The 12,001-nt window shown below is 43.3% G+C and overlaps 1 protein-coding gene and 1 pseudogene across 3 annotated transcripts; one reads left to right on the top strand and one right to left on the bottom strand.

The window, feature by feature from the left end:
* Positions 1 to 3,153: 3,153 nt before the first annotated feature.
* LOC109738254 (uncharacterized) lies at positions 3,154 to 11,071 on the bottom strand. Of its 3 annotated transcripts, none has more exons than XM_020297353.4 (14): positions 10,775 to 11,071; positions 10,329 to 10,468; positions 10,077 to 10,210; positions 9,487 to 9,632; positions 9,208 to 9,287; positions 8,785 to 9,042; positions 8,134 to 8,244; positions 7,419 to 7,541; positions 6,556 to 6,677; positions 6,413 to 6,482; positions 6,091 to 6,183; positions 5,853 to 5,980; positions 3,720 to 3,861; positions 3,154 to 3,514 (listed from the first exon to the last, which is right to left on the bottom strand). In XM_020297353.4, exons 1-14 carry the CDS (start codon positions 10,914 to 10,916, stop codon positions 3,377 to 3,379), a joined length of 1,827 nt encoding a protein of 608 aa, XP_020152942.1. In that variant the 5' UTR covers positions 10,917 to 11,071; the 3' UTR covers positions 3,154 to 3,376. The 3 variants fall into 3 exon arrangements, with proteins under 3 accessions (XP_020152942.1, XP_020152943.1, XP_073366012.1); XM_020297354.4 differs by having other exon boundaries at positions 10,077 to 10,215; positions 10,775 to 11,061; XM_073509911.1 differs by having other exon boundaries at positions 10,077 to 10,215; positions 10,329 to 10,446; positions 10,775 to 11,014.
* Positions 4,386 to 5,358, top strand: LOC141042235 (uncharacterized; annotated as a pseudogene).
* Positions 11,072 to 12,001: the final 930 nt, after the last annotated feature.

Below are 12,001 nucleotides of genomic sequence, written 5' to 3'. Positions count from 1 at the left end.
TGCTCTTACAAATAACACATGCGCACGGTTTGGGACCTTCCAGATGTGAGCACGATGCATCTTGAAGGCCATGAGTGGCCCCTTATGCTCCTTCGTGAACTAAATGAGGTACAACGCCTGATGGTACTGATGTTACTCTGGCATATATGGCATGTGCGGAATGAGCTAACACATGAGAAACTGATAGCCCCAGTGGATGCTTCAAAAACTTTCCTATCTAGCTATGCTGATACCCTGCTCGCAATTAAACAAAACCCACACCTCGACAATATAAAGGGGAAGCAAGTTATCTCTTATTCTGGCGGGACAAAGCGAATGCGAGATTCTGGAAGGAAGGTAACCAAGCTGCAGTGGAAGTCACCTGATGATGGTTATGTTAAGTTAAACATCGACGGTTCCTATATTGCTACGGATGGCTCGGCTGGAGCTGGCATGATTCTCTGGGGCTCTGAAGGAAAGGTCATTTTCGTGGCATGTCGTTGGTTACGACAATGCTCTGATTCGTTGGAGACAGAGCAGGTTGCATGCGATGAGGTGCTCCGGCTAGCGCTCCACTGGTCTCAGCTCCTGATTGTGATGGAGTCCGACTGTACTGTGGCTATTACACTGCTGAATGGTGCTCTTCCGGATAAGTCAAGGTATGTACATGTAGTGAATGAAGTCAAGGCCCTCATGGAAGAACGGCCGGTGAACCTTGTTAAGATTAGCCGTACTCAAAATCGTGCTAGATATGGTATGGCAGCAATAGGTAGAGGTCAACAGCGCACAGCCTGTTGGCTGGGAAATGTTCTATTGGCAGTTAGGCAGGCTATCCAGTACGATTGTAATCCTGTAATCCGTTAATGAAATCCTAATTTCCCCGCAAAAAAAAACACATGCGAGAAATTAGGCAGATCCTATTTGGCGCTTCAGGCGTCCGTTATAGGCCATTTTGCTAACGGGCGCCTGAAGCACACCCCCATCCTACGAGTTGGGCCGGCCCATTTAACTTTTTTCTCTTTTAGGTTAGAAGAAAAAAAAGACCGGGCATTGGAGTCGAACTCAGAACCTCTTCTTTCATTTCATGGCTATACCCAAATACTTTTCTTTCTGTTTTTCATCTTTCTACTGTTCAATAATCATTTACTCATTTTTTTTTCTTTTCGTTTTTTCTAATATTGAACCTTTTAAAATTCACAAAATTTTTCTTGAAAATTCGATGTACTTATTTTTTTTAATTGATTACTTTTTCCAGATTTCTGAACTTTTTTTTTAATTCAATGAACTTCTTAAAATTCAGTGAACTATTTTTCAAAATTGATAAACCTTTTTCAAATTCGATGAACTATTTTTTTAAATAAAATCATTTTTTAAATTTGATAAACATTTTTAAAAGTCAATGAACTTTTTCAATTTTGATGATCTTTTGGTAAATTTTATGAACTCTTTTCCAAATTTGATGAACTTTTTTTCAAGTACAAGAACTTTTTTCAAACTCATGATTATTTTTCATTTTTGTGAATTATTTTCTTAAATTATTGAACTGTTTTTCTATTTCATGAACTTATTTGAATACATGAACTTTTTTCTAATTCATGAACTTTTTTGCATTGGCCTACTTTTTTATGCATGTTCATGAAATTTCAAATTTTGTTTGCATTTTTTTCCAAAAATCACGTTTTTCATAATATTTTCAATTAATTCAAAAATCTGAGCAAGGGACACTGCACAATGAATAGCACGGCTATGCTGATTCTTAAAACAATTTTACGCTGAAGTGGTTCACAAGCATTCAGTAGTTGCAGTGTTTGGTCATAGTTGACCACTCCGCGAGTGTAAGGACGCTAGGTCGATTCCTGGAGTGCGCCATTTTTTGATGGTTTTTCGCAATATAATAGAATTCTCTGCGCTCATGCTCGTGGGCCAGACCTTCTGCGGCGCGGAATAGGCGCTCCGGAGAAATTAAGCTTCTTTTTAAAGTGGTCGTTGTATTGGACAAACTCTTGCAAATAAATCATGGCATTTACTTTTTAAACTTTAGAATACAACAATAAGAAAGGTAGTGGTACAAGATAGTAGATAAGGACAAGCAGTGACACTTCTGGGGAAGCGACTTTTTGGTGGACAGGGGCATTGGCTCCCATTTTTTGAAATGATTCAAAAATCATATTCCAAGTTTCAAAAAAATCAAAAAATACTGTGAAACTTATACATATTCACGATGGATCTGTGAATTTTTTCGTTCAAAAATATTATGATTTACAAGATGCACAAAAAAATCCCAGCCCAACAATAAAAAAAAAGATTGGCCCATTTTCATGTACATATTTTTTTTGTCTACACCACATATGAAAGTATATTGTTGTGAAAATTTTATTGAACGTGTTATATGTGTATTTGTGTATGTAGAATGTTTTTTATTTTTTTGCATTGTGGAAAAATGTTTCTTTGTAAGTCCACATAGTGCCCGTCCACTGTTGGGCATTTCCACTTCCTTGTGTCCTTTATCTGAGCCAGGTTTGCTCTGTTACAGCGGCTCACATGACCTGGGAGAATGACAGCACATGATGTGGTCGAAATTCTCAGAAAAAAACACGATGTGGTCGTGACGCTGAAGAAGATCAAAGCCGAGTACACCAGGAAACAAACAGCAACGGTGTCATGCGCAGCACAGTGATCGATCTCCTTCATACTCATATCCCATAATGTGTTTGAACTTGAAATTCCGCATGAGAATAGAACATCACTCTCTTAACATCCCCTATTTTTTTGAGATTTTTTTTAAACTTCAAAACATCATATTTATGTGGTTTTCATCAAATGTTGGTTTCCGTATGATATTTTCCCACATAAATATGTATGGATGCATCTGTTCTTCTGCAGTTAGAACAGACACATGCCTTATGCTTCTAGGACGGGGAGGACTGAATCAGACTATACACTGGGCCTGTTAGATTTTTGATTCTGATTTTCTTCTCTCCAACTGAAGAGTAGCGTTCTTTTTATACTACTCCCTCCGTTCCTAAATATATGTCTTTGTAGAGATTTCACTATGGACCACATACGGATATATCTAGATGCATTTTAGAGTATAGATTCACTCATTTTGCTCCGTATGTGGTTCATAGTGAAATCTCTCCAAAGACTTATATTTAGGAACGGAGGGAGTAGATGTTAAAGCACACCAAACAACACCTTAATCATGTCTCCTAGGATCTATATAACTTGGAAGCAAAGCAAAGTAAATCTGTGCAGATGCAACGGTGTGTCTTGCTGACATCACCTGTGTTACATATACTCGATACAGTTTCCGACAATGTCGAGCTTGGCCTCTCCAACCTCATTGCTCACAGTTGCAAGATTATTTTCCAAGAATGAATAGAATAGTACTACCAGTCTACAAGGGAGCAGACTGAGATACAGTGCTCTGTTTTGCGAGAACAGGGGTGCCCTGCTGTTGTTGAAGGGCGGAAGAATGGACATGCTGGACGCGCTCGAGATACAGCGGGGTCTGCATTTCTACGAGCCGAGATATCTGTGAACCAACAGTGTGGGTGGACAGTTAAAACCAGAAACATCATACAGCAGGCCCAGACAGTAATGTCAGTGATTCGAAATAATTACACGCAGTGAAAGTTTAACATTATAAGAAAGTAAAACCCAGAATTTAGCAAAATGAGTTGTCTCGAGCGAGCAACAAATAGTATGTAGGTACAAGAGGTGCTATATTAGTTACTTACCGCCCTTTGGAACGCGAACATCTCTTCTTGACCAGACAGCATTGACACTAGACCTCTAGTAGAGGGCCCTGCACCAACATTGCCTTCTGCGGAAACATCCCTCCTTAACTTTGACCCTTCGGCTTCAGTTTCAAACTGGAAACTGCATAATAACCTCTCATGTTAGTAATAAATTCCTGTTCCCGATTCTTTAGATTCAAATGCTTTGCATTAAAAAATATTACAGATGGATAAAAACATAATTCACAACAAAGCTCGCCAAGCCAAGACATTTTTATTCAGGAATTTTTTTTTCTTTTGGAAATCGGTAGCCCCTGACTAAATTTTGATTCAGAATACAGGATTGTTGTTATTCCTCTGGTTTCGTACAAGATGATGCCACAAGTAGCAATGCCTAAGATTATTAAGTACCACATTCAAAAGTTTGACCCTGCAAAGATGAAGATTTCAGAAGACCTACATGGTAGCTATCATATTACCACTGAATATAAAAGTACAACCTGCACATGTCGCATTGAAATATGCACAATTACAACTTCGATAATTTTGGGTCCGAAGAGGACTGCCCCCCCCCCCCCCCCCAGCCCCCGCGTCGCTCCCAAGGGCGACTCGGGAGGCGAAACCCTAGCCGTCGCCCAGGCTCCCCTCCTTCCCCTCGCTGTCGCCGGAGGATGCCGGCGGGCAAAGCCCTCACCGGTGGACGGCGGCGGCGGGGCCCTCGTTCGTGTGCTCGCGCGCTGCTGCTGGGCGCGCTGGAGCGGCGGGAGCGCGCGGTGGCGCGGCGGGCGGCCGTCTGCTCGCAGGGAGGTCGAGATGGCGTGGACTGTGTGCGCGGTGGCGCTGCCATGGCGGCCGCCGGCCGCTGATGCATGCGGCAGAGTTGAGGGCGCCCAGATCTGGGCCGCACGAGCCCGCCCAGGCCCGCGACAATCACTCTGCCCCCACCCACCCTTCTCCCTCCTCCCACCCCTCCCGGCCGCCGCCGGCGGTTGCCGCTGGGTTAGTAAGCACGCGCGCGGCGACCCTGACGGTTGCTGCTCTGCTGTGCCCCGGCGGATCCTGGCGGCGGAGGCTGCGGGCCAGCGCGGCAGCGGCGCGGTGCAGGTGGCTGCAGCCGCCTGCTGGACGCGCTCCCGGCGGTGGCCGGCCTGCTGGAGCTGCGCTGGTCGGTGCCCACTCCTGTGACGACAACGTTTCTAGGCTTCCCCCATGTGTGTTGGTCTTCTCCAACGATTCTTCGCCATGCCCGGTCTGCCACTGCATCTGAGGTCCTTCGTTCTTGGGTTGGGGCGAAATCCCCGCGCAGCGACGGCCTGCGCTGTCAGCAGCGACGCCCGAGGGTGCCGTCACCTCCTTGGAGGCGTTGGCATGACCCTGACCGGACCTCCTCCTCGAGCACCGGGAGAAATCCTAGGTCCGGCCTCCCGGACCGGGCAGCGGCGGCGTCTCAACGCCGGTCCCCTCTTGATGGCGCTGCTTTGGCTGCAAGTGGAGTACTTGATGCGGCAGATGGTGGTTGGCGATGCATCGCTCTGGCGTAGACTGCTACACAAGGAGCAGGTCACAACGTTTGCCTGCGCCGGCGCTCCCCAATGAATGCTACAACAGTTCCAATCAGGCCCTTCCTTTCACCCGCCGACTCTCTAGGCACATGGGTGCGAGGTACGTCGGCCTGGGCAGTCCTGAAGCTGCATTCGTTCCTGGAAGTGCCTGGCAATGGCAGTGATGCTGCCCTGTTGCCCCGAGTCTCGGTGCTTCGCCATTTTGGCTGGAGGCAAGGCTGGGCGAGGCCTAATGTCGTTGCGTGTCTGTAGTTGAGGGCACCTCCTCACCTAGCTGTAGTCACTTGGTGAGGACGGTCGGGTGTGTGTGTGTGTGTGTGTCCCTCCTTTCTGGAGGTTGTACCCCCGAAATCTTCCTGTTCAATGCAATGAAACGCAACTCTTTTGCGTTTTCTCGAAAAAAGAAAATTTTAACTGCAGTTCACTAATGTGGTTAGAGGATCATGCATCCAACTATCCAAGTATAAACGTAGATGTTCTCTGAAAATCATCAACACTTTACATGATCAGGTAAGCGCTCTGCAGTTCACCAATGAGTTAAGAGGGTCACGAGTATAAATGCAAATGTTACCTCTCTAAATCAAAAAGAGGCCCTTCCTCAGTTCCTTGAAATAGATTGTCAATGGGTAAGGTAGCTAAACATATAAGGCGGCAGTGATGATTGTACATCTCATCAATAAGGGTGATGAATCTTCTTGCCTAAATGAGGAATAATATTAGAAAAAACATAACACTTCATTTGGCATCAAAGAATTATTAAGTACTTGATAAAGTCAGAGGATAACGAAAAGCAACAGATGAAGGAGTACCTTGTCACGGATCTTCATACTCATAGCTGGAAGGTCTGATATGAAAATTGTATGGTAGTTCCTGGCTATTGCTATATAGTCTGCAGCTCCGACCTAAGTATTGGAATAAGGAATACAAGTAAATAAATAATATAACCAAAGCAAGTCTTATGGTTCATTTAAAACATCTTTCACTGCATAGAATTAGAATTCAGTTCCAAATTCATACAGTTAAAGGAAGCAAGATACTACTCCATATATATTTTCTTCAAGCCAACAGTGCCATGATCATGAATAACATCTTGATTATCGAGAAATGTAAATTCAAAGAGTGGGATATTACTGGGCGTCCACATAAATACTCGAAGTCAAACCTTGCCACACCACTACAACTTTGAGGAATCTCAATAGACCTGTTCATGTAATATTAAAGTTAATACAGTTCAAGCTTATGTATATTGGTATAGAGATGATTTTAGGACACACCTTCCAAACATTACAGGAATAGTAACTGCAGTAATGTTTCCTCCTGTCTGGTTAGTTATGTCATGCCACATAGCCTCAAACATACTCCTTGTGTCAGGATTGGTAGGCCAATAATAGTGAATCTGCATACAAATATGCAAATTAGTTGTTACATGAAAAAATACCAGATAACGCATATGACATCCAAGAATAAGGTAATAAATACAGGCAGAATAAATATCAAATTTCCAAGCAAAACGAGAGTAAGCATGCAGTGTATTCACAAAAGGATACACCTTACTGGTTTCATATTAGAGTTATCATAGGGATCAAAAAATGTAACTTAAGGTATATTTGACTTGACATGTACAAGTAGATGCTTGAATCTCTGTCCTAACAACCAAATTGATAACTACAACTTTATTGAGTGTCACCAAAGATGAATATATTTTTACAGGCCCTGTTAATTTATTAACCTCAAGGTAGTAAAGGGAGTTGATGTTTTCTTGTTTATGCAATAGCCTGAATAACTACACGACAAACCCCTATCAAACTTCAACAATGAGATTAAGTCTATGTAACTACAGTGGATCAAGGCAGAAGATTTCAAGAGAATGCCGAGTGGGAGATTTTGCAAATTAAATTAAGATCTTCAAATAATGTGATTTAATCACCTGAACTTGTCAGTCCAGTAACTGATTTCTAGACAGTTTAAGCATCTGTACACAGTGAATCACAATATCATGGGGAACTACTTATTTTCAACCTGCTAACACTGCTATCATCTAGTAAGCACCATGTTTATCTCCAGAACATGTAACGCAGATGTTTTATGCGGTCCTAAGACCAAGTGTCATAAATTCCCTATGTCATTACAAGTCAACCTGAGTTGAGCCATCTGTTGGAATAAGGCGGCGATAATCCGTTTCAGTTCCAACAAGAATCTTATTGCAGGTCTCGTCTAGCTTAGATAATAACTCAAGGAAGATTTCTCGTTGCATCCCATCCTACAAAACCAACGGAGAAGGGTGAAAAGATCAAAACAAGTACAGAGTTATTTTAACTCAAAGGTACCTATTATCAATTCAGGTAATAATGTATGCTGTCATTCTTATGTCATATAAAAAATCCGGAAGACAAAAAACTAAGCTTCAGAAAGTCTCTTGTCATTTCTTGTAGATGGATGATGTGCTTCTGAATAGTTAAACTACAAGAAACCCAGGTGCAAATAAGTAGTCCACAGCCATTAGCCATGTATCCTTTTTCAATGAATTTTCTGTATCTAGGATAAGGAAAAAGAGCAATAAGCTCTAGTTTAGCTCCCCTACACATTCTCCACATTGTTATTCATCCATAACATGATAGCAACCTGGTGTTTTACCACTTTAGCTTCTTTCAAATTGTATGTTCAAATGGTGAGAAGTCGTTCCTGTTTGTGGGAACAAAGTTCTAGCCTTCTAGGTAGTGTACTTCAAAATGAATATTCCCAGCAGGTCAGAATGTGGTTATGCCTTTCACTCCGATCTTCTTTTGGTGAAATGTAAGTGTTTATTATATTTAAAAAAGAAAGAAAAGAGAAATAATCACAAAAGGGTGTACCTGATTCAGATCTTCCGGTGCTTTATTGCTGGTAGCAACAAGCACAGTCCCAGTGCTTAATAGTCTGCTGAGAATACCAGACAGGGCAACAATAGCGAATACATCAATAGTCTGCACAGATGCAGTTTCTTAGTACATTTCAAAACTATAGGCTGCAGAGTTTATTGTATTTACACTTTTACAGTGACAGCTAAATATTTCTTAGTAACAGCAAGCATACCATGGTAGACAGAGTGAAGTAGCACGAGGTGTTTATAAGAGTTTTTTTTTAAGTGCATATCTCACATTAAGGCACAAGGTTGACATTGTCTGTCAGCTGTATTAGCCTCATGGAATCTTACTCAGAAGTTAAGTTAAAATTATGCTAAGTCATGTGCGTACCTGTGTCTAATCCAATTTACTATCAATAATATTAACTGTCACTTTTTTTTTACAAATGTACTGTATACGGTAATAACTATTGAAGGCATGAGCTGAATAGGGAAAATAAATTTCAGAACAATTTCCTACAAAACTATACTTGATGTAATCGCATTGGATTAATAAACTACGGCAGTAATCTGATAAGCATGATGTCAAGTGTGATATAGAAATGGCAGTTTCCTCCAATAAGTTGGAAATGCACACCATAGAAGTGTTAATTACATGTACCTGTATCTCGTCAAAGCATAGAATGCTTGCACCACATTTATTTGCTTGTCTATCGACAAGGAACTTGTCAGCGACAGCTAGCAGGATATGTTTTTGATGTTTATCTTGTTTATACTTTTCCTCCCCGATCAGCCATTCCTTAATTTTTGCATCAAAAGGGAGGCCTGATATCCAACTGAAAGCACTTGATTCCATAGACTTGCCATCATCACGTCTCTTCCACACATCATGCATATGGTCGTGTATTTCAAGCATAGCCTGCATGAGAAGGTGTAATTCAATTTTATTCAAATGCTAGACAACAGGATCCTGACTGAAATATGATAGTCAACAAGTTAATTAACAGAACTCTTGTCAAGCCACACATACACTCTGTTTTCTCAGCTTGCCAAGCCACACGTACATGAGTTTTGCATAATTTACCTCATGAAAGTGAAACCTCCTCCTGTGTTTGATGACACCTTCTGTGGCCCCATAAAACATGTCCATCAACATTGTCTTGCCTGTGTTACAAGTTGCTCCCTAAAGTTAGCATAATAATTGCAGATAGCTAGATAATATTATCATCATCTCATTATCATTAAACAAATGTATCATCACAAACAGCACATGACTATTTTGAAAGAACAGCGTAATGAACCAAGTGAAGTATTTAGTTACTACTGTATGTAGATACTGTTAAGACATAATTCATTAGCTTACCACTTCCAACATTCCCGTAAAGGTATAATCCTTTTGGAGCAACAGGTGCAACTGGTTTCTGGCCAACCAAATTATCTAGTTTTCTCTCTCTATTCAAATATGAAACCCATCTTCCAACTCCAGGTTCTATATTAGCTCTTCTTTTCCTGGTTTAATCGGCAACAGACAAGTCAAACAGCAACTTTCAATGCAGTGCAACACGACAGTTAAACAGACTTATAGGTCGCTGATCTGCTTAGTTGCACAATTCTTGGAAAAGGAGATTTCCCATATCTAAACAAAAAAAATCTACAGAGCATGCAAAAATTTCCACATAATTTCTAATATTCTTTTACCTTCAACTAAGTTATCCAAATGTTCTTGATGGAGATGGTAGCCAAGAACGAACTTGGTAAATAAATGATGAGAACTTCATCTATTTGCACGAACACCTTACTAAAGAGTTATCAGTAGGAAAAATTTACATCATTTGGCAGAGGATATATAGTCATATATGAACAGCAGCACTGGAAGTTAGAATACAAAACTATTGGTATCAATTATTTGATGGTTTTACACCGAACGTACCCAGTCAGGAGAAGAAATATTACCGTGAAATCAACTTATCGAGAAATCCCCTTTTCTCATCTATCCACACCCCATCGTGCTGCTTATCCTCGGCTTCTTCAAGGAGAAGCCTCCGCCGTTCGTTCTCCCGGGTACTGTCCCACATAGACAGCTTTGTCTGCACTTCACGCAAAGGCACTCACTCAGACGCCACGAAACAATCTCCCTGAATAACAAAAAATGCACCTAGTGCTACTCAGAGCAAGCTGTCTAACTCGGAGCCGTCGGCAACTTACATGGTAATCCTCCATCTCCATCTCGTACCGCTCGAGCCTCCCGAGCAGGCTGTCTAACTCGGAGGCAACGTTTTCCTGGTACACGTCATGCCGGAGCTTCCCTTGGCTCACCAGGTCCCTGTAGAGCGTAAGAGGACCCCCTTCAGGTGCAGAACAGAACAGAACAGCATGAGAAATTACCAAGAGTAAACTGTCATGAAATTTTCAAAAAAATACGGGCATCAGCAGCTCGGAGAGCAGATATAGATGATCAGCTTTCCATGAGATTTCAGAAAGTATCAGATGAAATTTCTGCATCACTCGGTCGGTGGCGAACAGAGGGGGGCGGTGGAATTAAAATCATGGAGTGATCGGCAGAGGCGCGGAGCATTGAGCTACGGAAGTGCTACTGCGCGGCCACTCTAGATTCATGGGGGTGGTGGTTAAGGGGGAGATCACGCCAGTACCTGGTTTCGGGCGGTGATCGGCGGCGTCGTGGAGGCGACGGGGGAGGGGGAGCGGCGGGCGCGCGGGAGGATCGGCGCGGGGGGCGGCCGCGAGGAGGGCCGCGGACCGGCGGGTGACGCCGACGCGTAGCCGGAGCAGCATCGCCGGGGAAGTGCGGTGGTGGGGCGAGGCGGACGGCGAGGTGGTGGTGGCTTAACTCCCCGCCGCGCCCATGTCGGGGTGACGCGGCCGCTCTTCTCACCGCACGCCGTGGGCTCGAGCGCTTTTCGCCGGGCTACCTACCACCGAGCTGGGCCGGGCCGTTGGCACGCCAGCACGCGTGCTAAACAGGTCGTGCCCGGCACGGGGCACGCCAGGGGGCCGTGCTTGGGCTACTAAGCTGGGCACGCGGGCCGGCATGGCACGGCCCGTTTATATTTTATATTTTTTTATTTTTTAGATAAATATGGCCTACCAGCCTAGTAGGTAAAAAGTTGCCCAAAAAACACCTAGCAGGCCAAACTGCACGTGAGCCGTCGTGCCTGGCGTGTCGGCGGGCCGACCTGCATAGCATCTGGGCGTGCCTGGGCTGGCGGCTGAAGCACGCGGGCTGGCATGGTACGACCCGTCTATCAAGTGTGTCACAGGTCGCGCCATGCCAGGAACGATTAAGGCGGGTCGGGCTGTATTGTGCCGTGCAGGCCAGTTTGGCCAGCTCTGGCACCGAGAGGCGAGAAAGCCCATGCGGGCCAGGCACATTTTTCCTTGATAAAGTCAGGCCCATTCAAATGATAGGCCATCACATGTGGGCTGACATAGTGCACAAATGCTATGTCTCGCCCGTACTGATTTCTATTAGTAGAAATCGCCTACGGGCGGACTAGCATCGGGCCGGCCATTTACCTGTTATTCATTCGTTCCAATCCTCATCCTCACTCGATCGATAGGTTCGGTTTGGTTTCTTCGTCTTTTTTGTTTTCGTTCTCTTTTGTTCTTCTTTTATTCTTTCTGTTTTTTCATCGGTTGTTTGGTTTTCTTTTTTCCTTCTTTTATGCTTGTGTTTCCTTTTTCTAGAATATTTTTCCGTTCTTCTTTATGCTTTGGTTTTATTATGATTCTATTTTGTTTTCTTGGGTTTTTTTGGTTTCTTTGCTTTCCTTTTTGTTTCTCTTGTCGGTTTTCATTGGGTTGTTTTTTCAATACATGTCTAGTTTCTTTCATACATGTTTCTACATTTTTCTTACATA

Source organism: Aegilops tauschii, chromosome 3, assembly GCF_002575655.3.
Source record: "Aegilops tauschii subsp. strangulata cultivar AL8/78 chromosome 3, Aet v6.0, whole genome shotgun sequence".
Classification (NCBI taxonomy): Eukaryota; Viridiplantae; Streptophyta; class Magnoliopsida; order Poales; family Poaceae; genus Aegilops; species Aegilops tauschii.
Note: the sequence above shows the minus strand (reverse complement) of the source record. Positions and strands in the feature narration are given on the sequence as shown.